General features: G+C 44.6%; 1 protein-coding gene and 1 long non-coding RNA gene across 5 annotated transcripts in view; one reads left to right on the top strand and one right to left on the bottom strand.

Annotated features, from left to right (window-relative positions):
- TSPAN2 (tetraspanin 2) overlaps positions 1-7659 on the bottom strand; it is a 45214-nt gene extending 37555 nt beyond the window's left edge. For 3 of the 4 annotated variants that reach the window (XR_014263073.1, XM_082460287.1, XM_082460286.1), the window contains exon 1: positions 7514-7659. Coding sequence is in view for 2 of the 4 variants with exons in the window: in XM_082460287.1 (XP_082316413.1) it covers positions 7514-7582 (69 nt within the window). In the remaining 2 variants the exon portion in view is untranslated. Of the gene's footprint in view, positions 1-7381; positions 7467-7513 lie in introns of those variants that run through there. The other variant, XM_082460288.1, reaches the window with a different exon arrangement.
- Positions 7660-7719: 60 nt separating this feature from the next.
- LOC309660174 overlaps positions 7720-26042 on the top strand; it is a 53746-nt gene continuing 35423 nt past the window's right edge. Inside the window, exon 1 of the long non-coding RNA XR_014263235.1 lies at positions 7720-25714. This is a non-coding gene — a long non-coding RNA (uncharacterized lncRNA). The remainder of the gene's footprint in view (positions 25715-26042) is intronic.

Genomic DNA, 26042 nt, shown 5'->3' with positions numbered 1-26042 from the left:
CTGCATTGGCAGGCAGATTCTCAACCACTGCGCCACCAGGGAAGCCCCATCCCCCCCCTCTTTAGTTTTAGTTTTTATAAGACCCAATAAGAGAAAAACAGGAAAAGATGACTTATGAGAGAAAGAATAACTATATTTAGGCTAGAGCTATCCAAAAGGACTTTCTCCAGTGATGTAAATATAAATGTTCTCTGTCTGTGCTGTCTAATACTGCAGCCACTAGCCACCCATGGTCACTGAGCACTTGAGATGTGGCTAGTGCAACTTAGAAGCTGAATATTAAATGCCTTTTAATATAGATTAATTTAAATGTGAAAAGCCACATGTGGTTAGTAGCACAGCCGCCATATTGGAGAGTGCAGGTCTGGAATTCACGTGCTTATCACAGCTTCAATCTTCTCTTCTTGTCAGTCTGTCGACTTGGAGTGGTTAAGAGGACAGTTTCTGGGGCCACGCACAGAAACCCAGCTCTGCCACTGGCCAGCTCTGAGGCCTCGGAAAAGGCTCTTAAACTCTCTGCACCTCTGTTTCCTTATATATAAACTAGGGGTGACAATAGCTGCTATTTCAGAAGGTCATTGTGAGGATTAAGGAAGTTAATATACAAAATGTGCATGGGAAAGCAGCCAGCACGTATCTTCCATTTATATAATGCTTAATGTTCTTCTTCAAGTTTTTGCTACTGAAATTAATTTTAAATACTGTCTCTTGATACATACCCTTTCTCAATTCCCATCTTGCTTTTCCTCTGCCTTAAACTGATCAGGGGTGTTCACAACCTTTCTCTTCTTTCTCCCACATGCCAGAGCGTTATGCACCTCTTTGCACCTGCATTTCTGGAATGCATCAAGACAATCCAACACTGGATATAATCTCCCCGGCCATAAATTTCACGTTTTCTAAGCCAGTAGCATTTATTATACCTTATATTCCATGTGCCCTCATAAATGTGTACAATGAAAAGAACACAGGGTTTAAAATCAGAAGACCAGGGTGTGAATCTTGGCTTTGCTCCTCCCTAACTCTTTGATCCCAGACATACTGTGCCTGCCTTTCGGCTTTCACATCTGTAAAACGGGGATTACATTATTTCATGGGATTGTTGTGATTCATGATCAAATGGGATAATGTATGTAAGAGCATTTTTAAACCAAAGCATCATATGAATGTTATTTTTGTCCCTAATCAAATCCAAAGAGGATGAAAAAAGCAAGCCAAGGTAACCCCTATTTGTCTGTATCATGTGCTCTCAGCCCATCTGGTCGTCCCATCTTATGGGCCTCTTTCTCAATTCCTTATCCTTAATTCCTTTGCAAGCATGACATGATGGTTAGTATAGTGTCACTTGCTTTAGGAGAACAGCCCTGTTGTGATATTAACTATCAGTGTTAAGGTGGGGGATGGAAGTTATGTTCTCTTTTGTCACACATGATTGGAGACCCAAAGATACTAAATATTCTGGAATAACACGGTGAAGCATAATGGGCAATGGACAGGTGGCCTCCTGGTGATTGTAGAAACCAACAAGTCTCAATGTAAAAGAAAAGTCTTAGAAGAATAACGGTAAAGTGGTAAATGGAATTAAGAGAACTGACACAAGGAAGCCAGGTGAGCAGGCCAAAAGGAAGGGCACTCCCTGCCCCATTCAGAAATGAGAGCCACCAGTGGATCTTTGACCCCTTAAGGCCATGTCTAAACCGGTGCTTCTCAAAGTGTGTTCCCTGGACCAGCAGGGCTTCTTAGAAATGCAGACCTACCAAATCAGAATATATATTGGAACAAGATTCCCAGGTGATTTGTATTCACATTAAAGTTTGAGAGGCACTGATCACCAAAGGTTTTCCTATTTCTACCCACTGGCCTCGTCTCGGCAGCACAGAAGCAGGGCGGGGAACAAACAAACAGCTCCAGCGCTAGGTTCTGTTAGCCAGAGCTGTGCCAGTGACCGCTGAAGCTATTCTAGGTGCTGAGAGATGGAAGAAGGAGGATACCAGCACAGCACACTCCCTGCCCCGAGGAGCAAAGACATTAGAGAGACAGTAAACTATACTCAAAGGCACAAAGGAGCACCAAACAAAGGTCTTTTGAGTGCCTCAAGATCAAGGACTGTGTCTTAACCATTTCTGAATGCCCAGCATTTGGTAGGGTGCTGGGCACATAGTTGGTGGTAAGCACATATTTGCTGAGTGACTAATTGCAGAGGAAAGAACCTCTCCTTTTGACTTCAGGCCTTTGATAAGCTACAAGACTCTTGCCACTTTGCTTGGTTGGTTGGACTTAGGACACCTGTTTCCTACTTCTCCTTACCTTTATTAATCTCTTGGATTCTAGATTCCACTTGTTTTCTAGTGTTTAAATATGACTACCAGTAATATTTATGTTACTGAATATTTACTATCTCATGTACCATACTTAATACTTTACATATATTTACTCTTTTATCTGCACCAAGGTCATACATTGATGTTGGTACTTGATTATGTCCATTATATAGATGAGAAAATGGAGGCTCAAAGAGGTTAAACAGCTTACTAACCAAGCACCCCTGGTCAGTAAATACTATGGCCAGGAATAAACCCAGGAAGTGAGATGCCAGTATCCACCTTCCAGGCTTTGAATTCGTGGATATGAATTGCCACGCTGCCTAGACCTGGCCGAGGTCTACCAGACTCCTGGAACCATAGCTCTGGCTTCTGCAGGCTGGCTCCTATCATAGAGTCCTTGCCCCTCCCAGCACCACTGGGTCCCTCTTGTCCAAAATAGGGGAGGCTGCCGCTCTCTCCCCACCTTGACAGAAATCAGAAATGGAGACTATCCAACGACAGGGCCAAGGAAATTCCTATCTTCTGCCTTCTGGGGTGGTCTAGCTTTTGGGTGGACCCCATAGAATACTTTCTTCAGGTGTTTTTTTAAACCAGTCTTTCTGACAGGTGGTAGCTCTGAAGCTACTGTTTGAAATGAATTTGGGAAAGAGGAGTAGACAAGTCAGACATCTCGTAAGCCCGCGAGACACGGTCTTTCCTAAATGCACCTGTTAGGCATCACCAAGTGAAACTCCAGAGCTGCATTCATAACAGTGAGAAGGAAAGGAGAGCAACTTCAAACAAGCCATATATGGCATCTGACTTTCAACAATGAACGGTCCTGCTTCCTGTTGGTCGGCAACCCTGAGCAGCTCACACAGCACAATGATAGGAAAACGCTGAGTACGCAACAACAAACCAAGGAATAAACAGAGCCCAGGTTTTTTTTTTTTTTTTTTTTCTTTAAACCAACATATGTGGCTTGGTAGATTGTGGTGTTTTATTTATATTACTATGCAACAGAGGGGAAAAAAAAAAGGTGATCGCAGTGAAAGGCATGGGACCATGCCATGCTATCTGACTGTAATGTCCGAATTTAGACATGACAGATAGTGGGAGGGGTTTCATGTTAGACATCAGCCATGATAACGGAAAGTAATTTAGTGGGGCTTGGGGCCAGGCTTTACTTTTGTTTTGTTGAGATTCAATAGTGAGCACAGTCAGCAGCTCTGGGCCGGGGAGAGCTCTGCTGGCTCTGGCAGGCTCTAGCTGAATGTTTATAAAACCAGGAGCACAGCCTAGGGAAACTTCACCCAGCTGCCAGAAGGAGGTCGCAAATCGATTTGCAGATCACAAAACATACCCCACCCCGCCTCTGCGGCTGCCTTCTGGTGAGTTCCTGACAGGAAAGGAAGTGCTGTCACCCAGGGGGACCTCAGACCTCAGAAGGGCAGGCACGCAAGCATCTAAGAGTGTGTGTAAATAGAATGCTTGAAGTCATGGCGAACGCCTGTCCTTCCAGGAAAACTGTCCCCTGCCCTCTCCCCCTTCCCCAAACTTCCCACAAACCCTCTAACCAGGAAAAAAACAACTTCAAAAACTAGGGTGGGGCTTTTCTGGAATCAGGTTCCCTCAGTTACAGTGAAGGTACATATGTAGACAATTTATCCCAAACAACTGCTTTCCTCTAAATCATTAGGAGCCCGTTTCAGGTCGCCCCTTTCCCTTTGGTTGTACAGTTATAGACATGGGAGAGCTGTCTGTGGCTGTTGCTGGTCCCTGGTCCCCATTCCCCGTGGAACTGAGAGTGAGGAAGGCCCCATATTCTCCTCCTGGGCCCAATCTGTACAAAGAACAAATCGACAGGGAATGAGCAGGAAGAGACCTGCTCAGTCCTCCAGAGAAAGTTGACAGTTGATTACCTTCGCAAATCGGGAAGGCCATTTGTATCAAGTTCTCTAACCTGCAGATTCATCAATTCTTTCTACAGTAATTTATGGAATGCCTTCTATGAGCTGGGTACTATTAGGCGCTAGAGATATATCCATGAACAAGACAGAAAAAGATTCCTGCTCTCAGAGTATTCTAAGTTCTAGTGGGCAAAATCCACAAGTACAAACTGAGAAGCCAGTGTGTAGTTATCCTGAAACAACGACAAGCTGCAAGTTACTTGGCAAATATATACACTATTCCCCGATATTAAGGGACTCTGGGGAAAGAGCGCTAACTTTTATTAAATGCTTTCTATGTGCCAGGCACTTAATAATAAAAATAATAATTAAAAAAATTTGAGGGGCTTCCCTGGTGGCGCAGTGGTTGAGAGTCTGCCTGCCAAGGCAGGGGACACGGGTTCGAGCCCTCGTCTGGGAGGATCCCGCATGCCGCGGAGCGACTGGGCCCGTGAGCCACAACTACTGACCCTGCGCGTCTGGAGCCTGTGCTCCGCAGCGGGAGAGGCGGCGATAGTGAGAGGCCCGCGCACCGCGATGAGGAGTGGTCCCCACTTGCCGCAGCTGGGGAGGGCCCTCGCACGGAGGCGAAGACCCAACACAGCCAAAAATAAATAAATTAATTAATTAAAAAAAAATCTTTAAAAAAAAAAAAAATTTGAGCACTTACTACATACTGGGCTCACAGGAAGGTGAAGTCAGATACTTTACATATTTCCTTTGAATCCTCTCAACAACTCTTTTACCTCAATTGTTCAGCTGAGAAAACAGGGCTAGAAGTAAAAATAACTTGCTCAAGCACACTCCGCTTGCTATCTCTGCACTTGAGCCTGATCAGATGGTGGTCACACTCACCCTTGCTCTGTTCCTCTGCTGGTGGGTGGCATGTCACCCCCTCACCCTTGTCCACCTCCATCCTACCAGTCCTTTGAGCTTCAGCTTAAACATCCCCTTCTTCAGGAGAACTGTCCCAACTCCTCACTATTGCTGTGAACTCCTTAATTAGATCGGATATATAAAAGGTCCTGCTTAACCCCAGTGGCTAATACATGATAGGCACTCTAACATTGCTTTGTTCCTACTTCCCTTCCTTCCTGTGTTTAGAGTCAGAGGTGTGAAATTTGTCACTTGATTATATGCTGTCGGTTTTGTTTGTTGTTGTTCTATATTCATTGGTCATTTCCTCAACCAGATTAGCAGCTTAGGGAACAGTATTTTTAATTTATAAATTATATATATATATACTTTTGTCAATATAAATTATATATATTTATTTATATTTACATATATAAGTTATTTTTACAATTCTTGTGCATTAATTCTTTAACAGAGTGGTTCTCAAACCTGAGCATGCATAAGCATTTCCTGGACTCGTTTAAATAGATTGCTGGGTCCCTCCTCCAGAATTTCTGATTCAGCAGGCCTGTGATGGGGCTGAGAATGTGCATCTCTGACAGGTTCCCAGGAGGTGCTGATGCTACCGGCCCAGGACTCACACTTTGAGAACCACTGGTTAACTACCTGTACCACTGTGCTTAGGAGCATGAAGGCTGAGTTTGAGTCCCACCTCTGCCACTCATTAGCTGTGTGACCTTGGGCAAGTGGACCTATTGGAGCCTCCGTTTTTCCTTATTTGTAAGAATGGGGATAATAATAGTATGCACATCAGGATTGTTGTGAGGATTAAGTTAATAATGAATGCAATGTGCATAGCACTGTCCCTGACACATTGAAAATGCTCAATAAATGTTCCCTGTTATCTCTGGAAAGGCTGGCACAACATCAGGCACTAAATAAGCACTGTACCCAGCCTAAGAATTCCTTCTCAGACTTAGATAAAACCTCTTTTGAATTTGTAAGCAGTGAGAGTGAAAAGTGTCACTAAAGCATGACATTTATAATTAACAGCTTTTGAAATTAAGCCAGACTATTAAAAAGCACAACATAAAGGGCCTTTAGAAATGCCCTTCCCGATAGTATGCTGGATGTAAATGCCCAAGTGTACAAAAGCCATGTGTATTTTTAAAATTCAGGGCTGTCTATGGGGTACCTCCTTCACACCTTCCCCTGCTGCAGGATGCTGAGGATGGCAACCTGACCTCTGAGAGCTTGGAATTGCTGGAGTCACCCAGGCATCTGGGCTAATGGGTTGGCAGACACAAGCAGAGACCATCCTTCAATAATTAATTAGTTGGAGTCACGGGAAAACAAACTCCCCAGAGCAGATAAGACAAACAGCACCCTCCTCTATCCTAGTTATTTTAAAGCACCCAGCCCCCTGCTGCTCCCTCCCAGCTCTAAGAACTTCCTCACCCAAAGCAAGATCTGTATTTTCCTTCAGGGTCTGTCTGAGCAGTTATAGTGACTGACATTCCCTTGAGGAAGCCCAAGAGGGAATGCGCAGACAAGACAATTTTCAGACCTTGTCTCCCAGTCCTTCAGGGCCTGAGACAGAATATCCAGGGATCTAGGGATGGTCTAGCCCTAATCTTGTCCCAGTAATACAGGAGACAAGGGTCATGGCCCTACCAACCGGCGAACCACTAATCCTGGGAATGTTGTTCATTCAATGCAAAGTTGAATGAGATCATCTCTGGGAGCAGTAGGATTTAGCAAAGGCTTCGAGCTGGGGGTTGTGGGGAGGTGCTGCTGCCCCTTGGAAGCCCCTCCCTTCCGCCCATTCCCTCACAGAAGAGCACCACCTCCTCCTTCCATCCAGCGGTACCCTCCCCTAATGCCCAGAAAAAGGCTGACCCCCGCAATACCACTTCCACCGCTACCCCCAATTTCCTACACAAGCCCGCCACAGCCAGGTGATGTCTCTGCACACGCCGGATGGGGCACCACCTCTGGCAGTCCTGGCGCCCTGGCGGGCCCCTGCTCCAGCGGAAAGACAGAGCGAGAAGGGGGTGTGTGCGCGGAGAAGCTGGTGGCCCCGCACCTGGTGTTACCAGGCTCCAGATGAAAACCGAGGCAGAGAGGTTCCTCAAAGGGAAGAACCGCACGGGTCTCCCCCCTTTTCACCATTTCTCATTGCTCAATCTCTCTCTCTGTCGGTTCTCTCCCCCTCCATCTTTCCCTCCCTCCCCCCCCTCCTCACCCCGCCCGCTTTGTCTGCCTTTTTCTTACCTCCGTCTTTTTGAACACCCTGCCTTCAGGAGCCCGGCTGGGACGCCGCAGCGGTCAGCTCCCCGGGGACCCCTGCCCTGCGCCCCCGCCCGGCCCCCTCCCCTGCCCGGCCCTCTCCGCTCCGGGTCTCACCCAGAAGAGCAGGTTGAAGCCGAGCAGCAGGTACTTGATGCACCGCAGGCCCCCGCCGAAGCGCCCCATGCTGAGGCCCCGGCGGCGGGATCCCGAGTACCCAGGCCCGGGCTCGGAGCTCCGGGAGCGCCGGGAGCCGGCGGGGAGGGGGCGGAGCAAGAGGGGCCTTGGGCGGGGCCTGCGAGGGGTGGGGGGGGGGGCTGGAGCCGGCGCAGGGTGAGAGAGGGCCGGGGAGGACCCCGAGCCTAGAGGCTGGCAATGGGTGGGAGCGCCGCTGGGTGGGGGTCGAGCGGCCAGAAGGAACAGGTATCCCGCTCACCCCCGGAACGAGAGGCCGCCTCCTTCCCTCCCCAGGCCGGGCGACGCGCCCCGCAGGCACCCCGCTCGCGGTGGTTATCGGAGCATCTGCGAGGAAGGAGCGTCCACTGGGGACCCGAGACCCATTTAATCAGCGCTCTGTGCAGAGACTCATTTGAGGCCTGCGGTGATGGTTGAGAATAAGGACACGGCCCTGGTGGCTATGGAAACTAGGAAGATGGCCTCGGGTAGAAGAGATAAGTAGGACCCAAGGCCGCCCAGGAGCTGGCAGTACCCGTCGCGGGACACCCGGCCCGGGGCACCCGGTCCCAGGTTGGGACTCCCCAGCGCCTTGCGAGCGCACAGGCCGCGGAAGCAGCTTCTAGGGGACCCTCCCTCGGCCCCTTCCGCGCGACTCCAGCTCTTACCTTAATAGGCAAGAAGTGGGAGAAGAAGGCGTGGGATGCGGCTTCCCTGCGCCCAGAAGGCTGCGACCCATCCTGCTCGGCCTGGCCAGAGGAGGGGAGTCAGACACCCCGGGTCCTGCTGTATTCGACTGATGGGAGAGCTAGGAAAGGAATCCAAATCCTCGGGGATTATTGTGATGTGGAAATGGGAGAAAAGGGGGGAAGGTTTTGTTTCGCTTTGTTTTATTAAGTTAGGGGTCTGGTGGGGAAACCAGGCTCCCACTCCCATTGACTAAGTGTCTGCAACACGTGGTGCCGGGCAGTACGGGGGCGACAAGAAAGTGTAAACTCCAGGGAGCCTATGCATTAATTCAGTGAAACTTTAAGTGCCCGTTATAGGCCAGGAATAGTAGCAAGCCCCAGGGACTCACAATGAGGAGACAGCCAGGCCTGTTGCCCTGGGTCTGGTGGTAGAGACAGATCTATGAGCAAATTATAGCACGGTGAGGAGGTGGGGCAAGGCTCCGGGGAGCACCGACTGCCCTCTTGGCACCGGGCAGGGAAGGCTTTGCTGAGGAAAGTGGGCCTGAGCGAGTCCTGAATGAGTCTGAGCAGAGGGGAAGAGCAGACGGGGCTGCACGTGCCAGAGCACAGGGCTGGAGAAGCCAGGGCCTCCTGGGGGGCCTGTGAGAAGCGGAGCAGCCCAAGTGGAGCAGAGGGAGGTGAGGGGGATGGTGCTAGGGCGCAGCTTTCAGTCTGCTCACAAAAGTGCAAAACTGTCCTGGGGCCTCAGTTTCCTCATCTGCAACATGGAGACACTAGTACATACGTCGTGGAGTTGTGAAGGTTAATGAGTTAATATTTGTAAAGCACCTAGAACAGTGTCTGGCACAGAGTAAGTAAGTACAATATAAGGGTTAGCTGTCACCGTGTTGTACTCTACCAGTCAGTTGCTACCATGTTGCCGTCTTTGCCATCTGTGTCTTTGGACATTTGTTTGAATATCTCATGAATTTTACTTATGAAAATGAAGAGAAGACAGAAAAATGAACGTGTGGATTCTGGTAATAAGCATAAACCCCAAATAGTGAAATAGAGGCAGAGATGGAAGTCATTAGGAATGCAGAAAGAGGCACATCTTTAGTTTCAGTCAAACACTTATTGTCCTCTCTGATCTATCAAAAAAGAAAAGAACTAAACTAGAGTGTCTAGTACATGGTAAGCATTCAGTAAATCTCTGAACTAAATGAACAACAATGACATGATACTTTAAATATATTGTTGAATTTTATGTCTCTAAGACAAAATACATTTAGAGACTATATATTCTCGACCCTCTGGGAACAGAACCCCTATTATAAATCTATTATTCTTTCACACTACAATTTTAGCACACATGCACTAGAGATAGAGGGCTGCCTGCCTAACGTAACAGATATAGATTTTTGAGGGTAGACTTCCCCAGCCACCCACCCTCCAACAAGGCTGTGTCTTAGGGGAGCTGACCCTTGACAGGACTAGGGTATCCTAACTGATAACACATGTTCAAGAGTACATCATTATATGAAAGTAGGAGACTACATTAAATGAAATAAGGAAGTTAGCCTTTAAACTAGACGTTGTGCAAAGCCAGAGACAGGAGCTAAAGCAGGGCGTAAGATGGTTAGATTTCTATTTTTAGTCAAATTGGGGCTGCATGGAGGATGCTTTGAAGTTAAGGCTTGAGACTGATTAAGAGACTACTATTGCAGTTCAGGTAAGAAATGAGAACCTGAACCGAGACAGTGGCAATGGGTATAGGAAGGAGGCTCAGATCTGAGAGGTATGCAAAAACTTGATGAAAGATCAAGACAGATTGGAATATAGGGATAGGAGGGGAAAGAGAGGAGAGGATGACTCCTGGGTTTCTTACTTGGGTGAGTAACTAGGCAGATCATGGAACCATTAACAGAGATAGAGCTTATAGAAGATGGAGCAGGTTTTGGGGAGAATGTTACAGATACTGTAGGTGGGCTCACCTGTCACCCAATCCTATGTCCAATTTAGAGGATAGGAAGGTTAAGTACTTGCTTCCTGGTATCCTTTGCAGGTAGGGGTGGTAGTTGGACACATTTCTGATTAATGGGATTTATGTGGAAGTCTGTTGGGAGGTTTTTTGGAAAACCCGAAATTGTCTTGGTAAATGGTTCAGTTGTGGGACTTCCCTGGTGGTGCAGTGGTTAAGAATCCGCCTGCCAATGCAGGGGACACAGGTTTGAGCCCTGGTCCAGGAAGATCCCACATGCCGCAGAGCAACTAAGCCCGTGTGCCACAACTACTGAGCCTGTGCTCTAGAACCCGCGAGCCACAACTACTGAGCCCATGCGCCACAACCACTAAAGTCTGTGCACCTAGAGCCTGTGCTGCACAACAAGAGAAGCCACTGCAATGAGAAGCCCGTGCACTGCAACGAAGGGTGGCCCCTGCTCGCCGCAACTAGAGAAAGCCCGCACGCAGCAACGAAGACCCAACGCAGCCAAAAATAATAAATAAATAAATAAATAAATTTATTTAAAAAAAAAAAAGGTTCAATTGTCACTGGCTTTGCTTCCTTCCCTTTTTTCCTGTCTTGAACTCAGGCATGATGCCTAGAGCTGTAGAACATTTTGTGACTATGAGGAAAGGCCAAGAGAATTGCAGACCTGCCAGCCAGGATATCATTGAACTGCTGAACCAACACCAGCAGGCACCTATCTCCAGGTTTCTTGTTATGTAGGAAAAATAACCCTCATTTTGTTTGACACTTATATTCTGTTACTTGTAGCTGATGATATTTTAACTGACATATGAAGACAATCAATTCACGTTTAGATCTGTTGAGTTTTAAATGTGATGGGAAATCCAGATGATGTGTCCAGGAGACAGATGGAAATATGATTGGGATTCTGGAGAGAGGTTTGGACTGTAAGTTGTTAAAGATTCATCAGCAAATGATAATAGAAACCAGTGGTCTCCAAACTTTTGCTCACATGTTCCCTAAAAGAATTATGAAAAAATATATTCTCCCTTGCACATTTCCCCCAATATTTTATTATGAATATTTTCAGGCATACAAAAAAGTTGAAAGAATTGAGCAGTGAACACCATATACTCGCCACCTAGATTCTACTATAGCTGATTCACTTTGTTATAAAGCAGAAACTAACACACCATTGTAAAGCAATTATACTCCAATAAAGATGTTATAAAAAAAAATTCCAATCAGAAATTTTATCATGATTTACAAGAATCAATATCTAGTGATGTATAACATTTTTGTATATTTCTATTTTTGTGACATACTGTCGGTAGGGCATATGTCAGTCAAGCACACCCATACATAACTTATTTCCAGTTTATTAAAAGTCATATAATTCCATCGGCATCCTCAAATTACCCTTAAGGCATTTTAGTAGCATAGTACGCCCAAAAATGTAATATACCAGCATTTTTACTCATAACAAATCAGATTTAATATTATACTTTATCAGATTCAATCTTCAGTTTGTATTATTGCAGATATTATTCTACTTTAAGAAATAAGCTGCATTTAAAAATTTAAAATTCACACCAACTATCAACTCCGTTTAGCAAATGTCTGCATACATCAAAGAATATAGAAAGCCTTCTTCACGTAGCCCTTATTGCGAAAATCATAGCTTTTTGGAACTACAACAAATAGTTTGAATTAATAAAAATGTTTGAACTTAAAAAAATGTTTTTTGCTTTAGTTACATTACTTACCTCTACATCTGTCCATTTGTCAGCCTATCTTATTTTTTATGCATTTCCAGATAAATTTTAGACATTAATACATTTTACCCCTAAACTCTTCAGAATGAATAACAGTAATGAGTTCAAATATTTGCTTATAGTCTTTCTTTTTTTAGATAAAATTTATCTGAATGAAATGTTCACATTTTAAGCATACCCTTTGATGATTTTTGACAAATACTTTTGCCTTTCTAACTCCAAATCCTATTAAGGTGTAGGACATTACTATCACAACTGAAAAGTTCCCTTGTACCTTTTCCCAGTCAATCCATGACCCCACCTCTCTTAGAGAAAACTACTGTTTCGATTTTTTTTTTACTATAGATTAGTTTTTCTTGTTACACAATATTATATAAATGGAATTGTGCAGTATTTACCCTCACACATTGTTGACATATAAAATTGTTTATTATAAGTTTGAATACATGCAAAAGATGTCATTTCTGATGTATTTCAAATTTTGACATTTTAAAAGAAAATGGTCACATCCCTCATTTTAATGCATTCAATAGAAGCTAAATACCAGTGTGATCGGCTACCAACCATCATCCATTTTTTTCTTTTATCAGATTTGATATTTGAAATGACAACATGAAATTTTTGATCAAGACTTGTAGATGATGGTGTCTTCAATTTTTAAACATTCCTCAATGATGAGAAACTTAATTCAAAATAATTTTTTAAATTGAGGTATAATTGACATGCAACATTATATTAATTTTGGGTGTACAACATAATGATTTAACAGTTGTATATATTCATCATCTATTTTAAAAAGTACATGAAAAACTCCTCTTTAATACGGTGAAAGTTTTATGTCTTTCTTTTTTTTCCTCCTTAAACTTGTATTTTATTTCACTTTTTCCATGAAGTGTAATCCTAAAGCAATGCATTTTTAATGTGTGAAAGATTTTTCTTGAATGCTCTTTTATACTTGTTCAAACAAATATTATTATATGTTTATTAAAAGAAATTAATGTTTCCTCCTGAGACCATAAGGCTCTGAGTGTTAATTAATTTCTTCTAGGCTGAGTTATCATTAAAATTATTCTTAGTATACAATTAATTAAAATAACAAATACAATTTAAATAAGCAATCATTAAACATAAAATATTACTGGAAATGCATCTGTTAGTGAGATTGGTAGGGTTGGGATTTTTTTCTACTAGTTCATGTATCCATGAATGAATATTCCTTATTGCTAGAACAACACAGGGCTCAGTATAATTTCCCTTAATATTTTTTATTGCTTTGATATTAATGCTAAGAAAGTTTGTTTAGACAAATAAGTAGATGAGGATGGAAGGAGTTGTTACAGCAATGCCAATCAATTCTTTAAACCCCTTCTGAATTGTATGCCCCAATTCACATATTGATCTATCATCAAAAACTATTTCTAATGATCAATCAGCTGACAACTTTAGTGTTTCTTCAATTTTATTGAAAACATAGTTGGAACCCTTCTAACTGACAAGAGCATTTGTTACCCATGTTATAGTCATTCACTATATTAATGTCGTTGTTAGTGGTCTCAGTACCTAAGGAATTTTTCAAGTTGCTGGCCCAAAGATTTTTATATAAACTCTGGAGAAATGTACTGTAATCGGATTTCAGATGAGTGAGAGGTAGCTTGTGAGGGAAGACACCTTGATCACAGGCATATTCTCAGGCAGATTGATTCTAGGAAGGAATACACGTGAAAATTGAGGATCTGGAAAATTGATTCTTCTAGAACTATTCACGTGGGAGTACCCTCTGGAAAGATTTCTTACATTGCCATTATATGCATGCCCCAGAGATAGAAGGCTGTTTTAGGCCACGAGAATGGATGATATGGCCAGGGAGAATGTGAAAAGGGTTGAGAACAGAAACTTAAGAACAACAGCAATTTAGGAAGTGGGCAGAGATGTAACACTCAAAGTAGACTGGGAAGAAATGACCAGAGAGGTAAGAGAAAACTCAGAAGAAAGTGATGTCACAGAGGCCGAGGGAGAAAAGAGCTTCTGAGGAGGGAATGGCCACCGTACAAATACCTCAGCAACAATAGGTGGATTATAGTCCATTGGAATTGGTATTATGGTAATTTAGGGCCTTGACAACTGGTGTAAGAGCTATTTCAGAATAGTGGAGGCAGCTGTGCTGGAGCCAGACTGCAGTTTAGGAGTGAAAGGACAGTGGGGAGCTCATGATGATTGCTCTTTCCGGAAGCTTAGCTAAAGGGGTGAAGCAAGATAAGGGGGAAGCAAGTTTTCCTTTTTTCTTTCCTTCCTTCCTTAATGGGAAAGATCTGGACATGTTCTTAGTCCTTGAGGAAGATGTCTATGGAGAAAGAAAGGCTGAACAAGAAGTAAAGCAAGGGCAGAGTCTCGGAAGAAATAGCAAGTGGCTGAGAGCCAGAGCGCTGGTGGGGATTTACATCTGGAGACAGGAGAAAATAGGTAAGCGTGGAGTTGTAGAAAGATTTTGTTTTCTGTATCTCATAATCCCAATATTTGAACTCTCTGTCATCTGATTTTGCTGGCTGTGGAATATGCTGCTTGGATTTTTGTGTCTCGCCTCCTTGTGTATTGTGTGATTTCTTTCTTCTTTCTTTTCTTATTGTAAGCTGCTCATTTTCCTTGGAAAATTGTAGAGATTCTTTGAGTCCTCAGTTGAGGTTTTATTCCTCCAGAGAGGGTATACTTTGACTTCTGCAAAATCATCTTAAGGCACTACCACAGAGTATTAATTCAGATAACAAGTGCATTTACAGGCTGGCTTTACAAGTTCCCTGGGGAGATTTCCCCCACTCACCATGATCAAAATACGTACATATCCTTTTGCATGATGGGGTTATTTCCTATCTACTCGTACCTTGAAGGTGTAGCCCTTGGGAGGGGGCACGAGGTTTGGGTGGGGTCTCCTAATAGACTCCTTACCTTAGTGGGATCTCAGGCTTTACTTCATGAACCCCAAGCCTTTGCAACTGTTGAAACAGAAACTCGGGGCCAAAGCTGGTCTTGGTAGCTGCTTACTTCCTCGGGTTCTTGCTTTCACTTCATTTTGGCCTTTGTAGATTCCCTTCCTTTTGTGCTAGCTAAGAAATGTGTTTTTTAAAAGTTGCTTAAATATTTTCTCCAGTGCTTAGTTTCAATGGAGAAGGTAGTTCAGGATATCAAGTCTGCCCTAGTGCTGGAAAAAGAAGCCCAATGTGCCCACTGTTGTGATTTTGGTTTTGATAAGCAGGACATGAGCAGTGCTTTGACTGCTGGGTTTGCAGCATATTAATCCTGTTGCTATGCAGTTGTTACTGGAAAATAGTCTGTGGGCTCAGGGTTTCTAAACCAACCATGTCTTGGATACCCAGAGAAGGAAGGAAGGTGAGGGCCTTGGTTTGCTAATTACAAACTATCTCCATGGTCACAGGTTACTGAGCTCTCCTCTCACAATGTTTTCCCAGCAGCATTCAGGCAGCTATGGCTTCCTCTCATTATTTTTCAGCTTCTGGTGTTTGCTGGTGAGAGGAAGGAGTGTATACGTGCTTGTGCAGGCATGTATGAAGCAAGAGAGGACTATGAAACAGGAGAAGGGGGCAAACTCAAAGGATAATTGATTGTTTCCACAGGACAACCTTAGGAGTAGGGAATAACATACTCATTTTAATTTTCACTTTTATAGGGGGATGGAGGAAGGAGAGGAACATAACCAATTCAGGTATAAGTTCTAAGTCTGAATGTTTATTGTGTCTTCTAGATGATCCTCATTTGAATCATCTGAATTAGGAAATTAATTAATTAAAATTTACAGAATAATCATCTGGTATTATTTTAATGTGACTTTTCTTTTTGTTTCTAAGTTTCAACAGAAGTCCCAAAAGACTGAGGGCAAAGTCATAGGTACTTAAGGACCCTTACATTCTAAAGCAAGGTGAAAGATTATCTGCATAGGCAGGGTTCTCTAGAGAAACGGAACCAACAGGATGTATGTGTATATATAGTATAAGGAGTTGGTGCATGTCATTTGGAGGCTGAGAAGTCCCAAGATCTGCAGTCCTTAGGCTGGAGACCCTGGAGAGCCAATGGTGTAGGTCCAGTCCAAAAGCTGGTAGGCCCAAGATCCAAGAAGATCTGATGTTTTCAGTTGGCGTCTGAAGGCAGGAAAAGACCACACAGCTCAAGGAAGTCAGGCAGGAGGAGTTCCCTCTTACTCAAACTTTTTGTTCTATTCGGGTCTTCAACTGATTATACGAGGCCTGCCCACATTAGGGAGGCAAATTGCTTTACTCAGTCTACCAATCAAATGTTAATCTGAACATAGACACATCCTCACAGACATATCCAAAATAATAATCATCACACTGTCTATGTAGGACTTGCAAAAAGATGGAATGAAACCTGGTTCTGCCACCCAAGGGCATCCCTTATCATCTTGGCTAAGAGAAGGCTAAGAGTACATTGACAGATGGAAAAGAGAGGGTCAGTCACACTTCACCAAGGAGAGCAGTGAGGGAGGGGGTGCTTTCCTTCCCCAACTTCAAGTCAGCTGTAAGAGGCTTCAAGAAAACCCCTGGAGGGCTTGATGTATGTCCGCTGGAGTTTGAGGAACAGAAGAACTGGTCCTTGACTCATGATAGGGCTACAATGAGAGTGACAGGACCTAATGACACAAGTGTTTCCTGTGGACCAGACATGGGTCCTTTGGAGAGACCTAGACTTGGGATGTCCTAAAAGAGACCTTGTGCAAGAGGAGTTCCCAGCAGAGGTGGGGACAATTAGAAGTCAGAGGCTTAAGAGATATTCATGATTGCATGGCTGGAAGGGGCCTTACCCAAATCAAGAGAGCTAAAGATGGGGAGGGGGCTTCAGAGACCTTGCAAAGTGGCCCTTGAGAGAAAACAACTAATGTGGACATGTGCTACCTCTAGGGGTCAAGTAAGACCATCTTTCTTTTGCTTGCTTTGCGTACTTGACCCTGGAGAGTGGGGGAGGGGGAGGATGGGGTAAAGAGATGGGAGTTACCACAGTCTCTTCCCTTCAGGCTTCTTAGTGTCAGATAGGCCCAGGCTACGGCTGGGGGAAGTCTTAGATGGAATGAGGAGTTGGAGATTTGAATTATTCTGGACTGGGATTCTTATTAACTGGAAGGCACCAGGACAGCTTTGGGAACTGCCTGAGATTTCATGCAGGGGTGGTGAAGATGACTGCTGCAGAGCAGATATCCTCGGTACGTGGTGAGAAAGGACAAAGTTGCTTGTTTGCACCCTTCTGAGTGTGGAACGATACCTTCAGTGTCCTGAAAAAAATAACTGCCATTCTAGGAATTTGTACCCAGCAAAAATAACCTTCAAGACTACAAGAAACAAAAATATTTTCAGGCCAATAGAAACAGTCTTTGCCACCAAAAGACATGCATTAAAGAAAATACTACAAAATGTATTTCAGGGGCTTCCCTGATGGCACAGTGGTTAAGAATCCGCCAGCCCTGAATGCAGGGAACATGGGTTCGAGCCCTGGTCTGGGAAGATCCCACATGCTGTGGAGCAACTAAGCCCATGCGCCATAACTACTGAGCCTGTACTCTAGAGCCCGTGAGCCACAACTACTGAGCCTGCGAGCCACAACTACTGAGCCCACGTGCCACAACTATTGAAGCCTGCACACCTAGAGCCTGTGCTCCACAACAAGAGAAGCCACTGCAATAAGAAGCCCATGCACCGTAACGAAGAGTAGCCCCCACTCACCACAACTAGAGAAAGCTGTCGCATGGCAACGAAGACCCAATGCAGCCAATAAATAAATAAATAAATAGATAGATAAAAATGTATTTCAGGCAGAAGGAAAATGGTCCCAGCTGGACAGTCAGAGTTGCTAGGAGAAATGAAGAGCAAAGAAAACAGAAAATATATGGGTACAGTAAGTCCCTTACATATGAACCTTCAAGTTGCGAACTTTCAAACATGTCCCTGTATGCCAGCTGCTGTACTGTACTACTATACTTTTCAAGGTACTGTACCATAAGATTAAAAATGTTTTCCTTATCTTTTGTGTTTTTTTAATGTATTATTTGTGTGAGAAGCATTATAAACCTATTACAGTACAGTACCATATAGCCGATAGTGTTAGTTGGGTACCTAGGCTCACTTTGTTGGACTTATGAACAAATTGGACTTACAAACACGCTCTCGGAATGGAGCTCGTTCGTATGTAGGGGACTTACTGTATATCTGAATAAATAGGCAACCATAGTTTTCCCACTAAACATGGAATGCAAGCTTAATCAGTTTAAAAATAATATTAAAGGAGGGTTGACAGGGGAACTCTTGAGGCAAATGACGCTTGGTTTACTCTTATGGTATCTGGTAGTTTAGTGGTGTTAAGGGGTGAAGACATGAGGGAACTAACTAGAAAGCCTTTTAAGATTCTTTTAAGGAGAACATAAGAGTTGGAAGGGACCCTAAAGGTCAATCATTCTAATCTCCTCTTTGTACAGCTGGGGAAACTGAGGTCCAGTGAGGTCATGTGGTTTTTTGGTGGTTAAGGCAGGGCCAGATCTCAGGTGCCCAGATTTCTCACCAAGGTGCTTTCAACTCATAAATGCCCATTGTCTTAGGTGTGTATATTGAAATACTTCCATCTTCGTGCACTCACATTATCACTTTATCCATAATGAATCTCATTTGGCCATGTTTCTTCTTCTTCACCCAACTTCTAAAGACTTTTTAGGCATTTAGCAGCAAAAATTTACTGTCATTTACAAACATGGAAAATTCGTGGGGCATTCCATGTTCAAGCTAGCTACGCAAGAATTACATGAGACTCATCCGGTCGCAGAGTTTTTGATGGGAATAATGTAAATAACAGACTTTATTGAGCATGTAATGTGCAGAGCTCTATTCTAAGCTCATTACAGTTATTAATTCATTTAATCCTTAAGACAACTGTATGAGTTATTACCATTTTAAAAATGAGGAAACTGAGGTACAGAGGAGTTAAGTAACATGCCCAAGATAAACAGTGACAATGTTTGGTTTCAAATCCCAGAGGTCTGGCTAGAGAGCTTACATTCTTACCCTTGCATTGGTCATTCACCAATGTTGAGTACCTACTATGTGCCAGGCATTGCGCTAGGCACTGGGGATATTGAATAAGATACCTGCTTATGGGAGCTAATGGGCCAAAGGAAGCAACAGTCTTTTAAAGGAGAAATTCTAATATCATTGACAAGTGCTTCAATAAAAGGGGAGGGGGAAGGGTAAGCTGGGACGAAGTGAGAGAGTGGCATGGACATACATACACTACCAAATGTAAAATAGATAGCTAGTGGGAAGCAGCCGCATAGCACAGGGAGATCAGCTCGGTGCTTTGTGACCACCTAGAGGGATGGGATAGGGAGGGTAGGAGGGAGACGCAAGAGGGAGGAGATATAGGGATATATGTGTATGTATAGCTGATTCACTTTGTTATACAGCAGAAACTAGCACACCACTGTAAAGCAATTATACTCCAATAAAGACGTTTAAAAAAATGTATAGAATGATTTGGGAACACAGAGGAGAGCTAGGAAAGGCTTCAAGGTAGAGAGGCCATTTTAGCTAACACTTGGGGACTGAGTTGGAGTTTGATAGAGAGGAAGTATGTTTCATGGGCTGCTGGTAGGGAGACTAGACAAAGAGATAGCAAGGAGTTGGGTGTGGCTAGAGACAGACTGTGTGTCTGGGAGGAGAGCGGAGAGATAGCAGAGTGGATAAAATGACATTTGGGGCCAAATTGTGAATGACATTTTCTCTTTATGTCTGCTAAGTTATTGGAACTTTATTTCGTGAGAAGCAGGAGAATGACGTCAGATTTGTGTTTTACCAAAGAGAGGACTGAATAGTGAGGGGGGATACATTCATTCAATAAGTGTTAACTGAGCCAGATCCTCTGTAAAATGACCAGCTACGGCCTCAGAAAGCCTGCAGATGTTCTGAAAGAGGAGAAGGCGTCTACCCAAACCTCCTATTTCAAGACCAACACTGAGTCCTAAGTGAGAAGTACCCAGTGCTCCAAGTGCAGGGAGAGTTCAGAGAGGCGAGACGCCTTCAGGCCGGGAGAGTCGGGGAAGGCCTCAGGAGTGGGGGGCATCGGAGGGCTGGGCTTTGAGTGATTAATGTGATTTGAAAGGCAGAGAATGGTGGTGGGACAAACATGGGCGTGGGCAGTGTGTGCAGGGAAAGGTGAATCGTCCCTTTTGGCCGGAGTGCAGGGTACGTGAAGGGCGCCTGGTGGGAGCCACGGGCAGGCCTTGAATCATGTTTCCCAAAGTGTGGTGCCACTAGGGGATTCACAAGATGATTTCTGGTGGTACATGATGGACGTTTTAAAGTTAGGTGTTTAAATTCATGTACACTGAAAATATGTAAACAGTAATTATAATATTGCTTACAGTGATGCAAAGTAAATGAGGCAATTTAATCAATATTCAGGAAGTAATAATATAGATGGTACATTGATATGACAGAATCATCAAGGGAATAAAGATTTGGGAAAATTGGGCTAAGGAGTTTAGAATGATTTAGGAGGGTAGGTGCACCAGAGTGGTGATTCAATAGAAAGATCAATCTGAGAGTTGGTGTGAAGTGGATTAAATTGAAAAAAGAGATCTGAGCTGGAGAGATCAGTAAGGAAACGACCATAGTGCATCAGTAATAAGAGTTTCCTCTTTCAGGAGCCTGTGCTGCTCAAGTTCTTATTGTAAATTCATCAGCTTGCGGCACATGGAAGCCACACGTGCTGTCGGAAGTGGCCACGATCTCTCCTACCGCCTTTCTGCAAGAGAGGCATCTCTTGGTTTTGGCAGTGGTGTTTTGAAGATTTGACAGATTACACATCACAGTTTCATCTCTAAGCTCCTTTCCTTGGAATCACTGCCACTCTTTTTGCACCAAAAAGTTCATCTAATGCGATGGAAGAAGTCTGTGAAAGAGGGGAAAAAACAAGTCTTTCAGAAACTGTCAGGCCGATGCCTCAAAACTGCACAAGAACCTCAAGCTCTATTCCAACGAAGCAAAAGAGCACGAAGGCAAGCCAAGGCTTCCCGTCCCACCCCAGTGTCCAACTCTTGTGCAATTTTTATCTTTAGGCCTTTTGCAATGTCTTCTTAAGATACTGCAACCCACATTTGAAATGTTCTTCCTGTGAGAAATTATGCGTTGAATTTACGCATTTTGAGCAAAGCTTGCTTGTCCAGGAAGGAAACCACAATGTTATTCTAACAGACAGATCTCTAGTAGCAGGGGAAGTGGCTCTGCCCATCTTGGGTGCTTCCTGCCTGCAGGTCTGTCAGCAGGTGCCATGACGTATTTTCCTTTTGTCCTGCACACCTGGGGTCTCTTCAATAGGTAATGCTTGTCTCTTCCTTCACCCTCCAAAGCAGAGGAGCCTGTCAGAGGCAGAGGAACATGCTTATACATAAGTGTTGGTAGAATGAATATATTTCTTCTCAGTTTCCTCTGTCACCTCTCACTATGCTTGGTGGCTTATTTGTTTAGTGGTTACCTTATCTCTCTGAATGCTATAAATGACTCAGAGAATGAGGCCAGGGGGAGGGTTTTGTGACGTGTGACCTGATATGAGTTGCTGTCTGGTAGCTCCTTTCTCTACTTCCTATCTCCCAAGCCTCCTATACGGTCCACACCCTTGACACGATGCTGTCTGAGTTTGTTTCCTGGGCAAAACCATAGGAATCCAGTTTGTCCTTAATGATCCTCTTGCCTTTCTTTCAGAATCTGTGGTAGGTCTCTGATTTTTTTTTTCCAGAATCTTTTCCCACTTCTTTGGGAATGTCACCACATTTTTTGGTGATTTTCCTTTGGGGAACACTCATCCCTCCTTGGAAGCTGTTTTACCGAGAGACTGCCAGTCTAGGTGTATTGTCTTGTGGCCAAGCTGAGCCCATGAGAGTTGGGCAGATTCCTTCTGATGGTGGTGACCATCCCTTAGTCCCTGCTGCCTGCATCTGTGGCACTTCCTTTGTTCCTGTCCTTTTCAAGGTTCAGTTGTTCCGCCTTTCCTTTGATGTTACAATATCTGCTTGCAATAAATTAGTTTTTTTCTGAAGTAAATCAGACTGTTACTGTTGTTTAAGATCAAAGAACCCTGAAAAGGCCACTCCCTGCTCCCTTTTCTCAGTGCTCTTCTAGCTCCCCCTCTGCTTCAAGCGCTGTCGTGGCTGCACACTTTTGTTAGACCAAGACCCAAATCCCAACCACAGCCTGCAGACACAGCCTGTCCCACTCTTGGTGGCCTCTCCACCCACCTTCTCCATCACTCTCTCTGCCGCCTGGTTCACTGTCTTTCCTCATCTTGAGTGTTCCATGCACTATCGTGTGGGGAATTCACACACGCTATTCTCTGCCTGCCTGGCTCTTGGAGTTGGCCTTCCCATGCCCTTCCCAACTCATGGCCAGGTTTACTGGTTAGGTGCTCTCTCAACACACCTGGTACCTCCCCATCATAACACTTGTCTCAATTTGTATACGTATACACATATAGCTACTTGTGGCTTATGTGATCATTATTTGTCTCCTTCACCAGGTGACAAGCTCCATGAAGACAGGAACTATGTTTTTGTCCCTGACTGTATGCTGATGTCTAACACGGCACCTGCTATGCGGTAATAGTCCAAACCATTTTTGTGGAATGAATACATAAGAAAACGTACAATCTGACCTTGTCAGACAACCTGAGATGTGAATTGTGCTCCCAGCCTTCCTCTCATCGGGGTTTCTGAGTTTCATCTGTCCTCTTTAGAGCTCCCATCTGCACTGGGCAATGGTGGATGCAGTGGTTCAATCAAACACATAAACATAGTTTCTGCTAACAAGCTTTCCCACAGCTCACCTTTCTCCAACATTCTCTCATACCCCTGCCTAATGTCCACCTTATACCACCAGATTGTATTCTCCTTTGGAGGCTCATTTCATGGGAGGATTATTATACCCGTGAAGGCAGGAACTAGGGGTGTAAAGACTAATTCTTTTTCTGGTTCTGCCAAAGTAGCAGGGTGGACATTAGCTAATTCATTTAATCACACTGAACCTTAGTTTCCTCATCTTTAAAATGGGGATAATACCTCTTCTACTATATCATACAGTCAGTCATCTCTTGGTGTCCACAGGAGAATGGTTCCATACCCTCCCCACTTCCCACATCTACCAAAATACAAGATGCTCAAGTCCCTTATGTAAAATGGCATAGTATTTGGATATAACCTCCCACATCCTCCCTTATATTTTATATCATCTCTACTTATGGTACTAATACAGTGTAAATAGTTGCCCATGGGGCAAATACAAATTTTGCCTTTTGGAACTTTTTTTTCTAGAAATTTTTTCCCTGAATATTTCCTATTTGTGTTTGGTTGAACCCACAGATAGGAAGGGCTGACTACCTGGTGGTGGTGAGGATGTGAGGAGATGATGAATGTCAAAGCACTTGGGAAAACTGCTCAATGGATATAAAGTATAAGAAACATTATCACCTCCATTTGGCACACTCCAAATACTACAATGCCTTAATCTCTCTGCACTTATTTCATCTAGTAAGTGAAATAAGATGTGCTACTAGTTGCCACTGAGTACCTACCAATAGCCAGGCATGGAGTAAAAGGCTTCGTATATGGGATCTCATTTCATCCTCACAAGATTATGAGGCAGACAATAGTTTTCATCATTTGGGGAGAAAACTCAGGCTGAGAGAGGTTAAGCAATTTATTCAAGGTCACACAACTTACAAGTTGGGGAGCTGGGGTTCAAATCTGAGCCTACTGACTCCAAGGCCAGTGCTCTTCACCAGGACCCACAGGGCCTCCCCTGCAAATCCCTCAGGTGGCCAAAAAAAGGCCCCACTCTGCTAAGTGCTCCCATGCTCTGGGCACTGTGTTGGCTGATAGACATCCTTCCTTTCCCTTAATGTTTACACTATCATCATCATTTCACAAGTGAGGAAGCAGAAACTTAGAGAGGGAACCTGGACTTCCGCTCCTGGGTAGGATAGAGAGAGTTGCAACAGGCCACCACCACTATCACTGCAATAACACAGTAACAAGAAGAAAACTGGGTAAGTTGTCAGGGTCATGTACTGAAACAATGGAGAGCAGTGGAAGCAATGAGCAGGAGGAGAACTAAACTAGAGAAGGAGCCTTTCCTAGGCCAGCTAATCCCTACTCATTTTCTTCCCTGGGGGTACTTGCCTATTCTGAGCATGGGTGTGGACTTGACCTGAGCAAGCAGACTCCACAGAGGGAAAGAGAAACCACAGAGGTTGTGGCCATCTCCGAGGGGCTGGTATAACAGATGAGAAACCACAAAGGCCAGGCTGGTTTTCCCCATGGGACGTTGGCTGAGCTCTGGAGAAGCTGATAAGAGGGCTCAATAAGCCGGGAGCTAAATCTGGGACTGATTTGCCTGCATCACAGGCTAGTTTTGTTTTGAGTTTCTTTTCTGGGGCCCATGGGGCCCAAAGGATCCTTGCCACTTCCTCCCTTTGGCATCTGTATTCCTCTGCACCAAACCCGTCTAGATTTTCTGCGACAGGTAGTTTTTCGGAGACATTGGCGCCCCCTGCTGTCAGAGAGCAGCTCTGCAAGGACTTGGAGCCTGCCTTTAGCATCTTCTGTCCTGATAACCATTCTCCCAAGAATCAGGGGTTTAACCTTGATGATCATTTCCAAAGTCTGAGATTTTGTCTCACTGGTCTCCCTTGAGTGCTGACTGTCTAGATTGGTAGATGCCCGTGGCTGTCATTTCCTCGTCTGTAAAACAGTCAACAGTGACCACTTCCCAGGTTGGTTGTGCATTAAGGAAGGCAGTGGATAAAGTTCTTAACGTTGCCTGGTATACAATTAGTGCCTGGTAAACAGTAATAATAGCAGTGGTGTTTGCTAAGGCTGCCTTAGGTTCTTCTCAAAGCTCCTCAAAGCAGGCAGCCCCGGCTGTCCCTCTCAGTGGTGGTGAGAGCTGCTCTGACTCTGGATGTTCTGGAACGTTCAGATGTTCTCAGCCCTCCTCGCAGTAGGACACCAAGGACCTGGAGGCTGGTGCCCAAAACCAGGAAGAGGAAGACCTGAGCTGTGGCAAGGTGAGTGCCAGGCAGTTCCCCTGACTTCACCCTCCAGTCTGTTAACTGGGTAGCCTTGGCAATTCTCAAGCCTCAGGCCTGTGGGAGCTGAGGTTGCTAAAACTGGCTCTGAAAAACTGCCTTTCTGAAGGTTGCATCTTGGACCCCTCTTAGAAGATGAAACCTCCGACTTCCCTTACGTCTGAGTTGACTTCGCAGGGAGATCAGGCCTTCGGAGTCTGTGGCTTTAGCGCTGGTTCACGCCGTTTCCTGTTTTTCAGTTTCTCCAGCTCTCAAGTTCCCGTGTACCGGTACCCCTCACAGCGTGGGTCTCGCGGAGGTTTCTTTCCTGGCAACAAAGAAGACTTCGCATCACTCTTCATTTTGAAAGCGCACACCGTCCCTTGGGCACCCCTCTCCGTTCCCTAGATCTTGGCACCACCTCCCCCGAGGCCCCGCCCCTGACCCGCCCCCTCCCAGGGTGCTTTGCGTCAGCTCTGGTCGAGCGGACGAGTGGACGCAACTGGCTGCAGAGTCGCGGGACTTTTTTCTCCGGGTGTCACGCGGCCTACGACCCAGGGACGGGGACACAGCCAGCAGCAGCCTGCGGGGACGGTCAGAATCTGAGGTATTCCAGATAACCTGGGCACTGCCGGGCAGCCCCCTGCTGACTCTGAGCCACTCTTTTATTTTCTGCCTTCTCAGCATTTTGACGCTATGACTTTTAGATTTCTACCTGCTCACACATTGCCGCATACACGGACTTAGGTTTGGGCCTTGTGATTTTGTTCAGTTCTAGAGTTGCCAGATACAAGATATCTAGTTAAATTTAAATTTTAGATAGAGAAGGAATCCTTTTTTTAAAAGTTTAAGTATGTCCCACATATTGCACAGGAGATACACTAAAAAAAGTTTACTTGTTTATCTGAAATTGAAGTTTCACTAGATAGCTTCTG

This window comes from Balaenoptera physalus (genome assembly GCF_965194825.1).
Source record: "Balaenoptera physalus genome assembly, chromosome: 1".
In the NCBI taxonomy this organism is placed as follows: domain Eukaryota; kingdom Metazoa; phylum Chordata; class Mammalia; order Artiodactyla; family Balaenopteridae; genus Balaenoptera; species Balaenoptera physalus.
The sequence above is the reverse complement of the archived record's forward strand: the minus strand, read 5'-3'. Positions and strand labels throughout refer to the sequence as shown.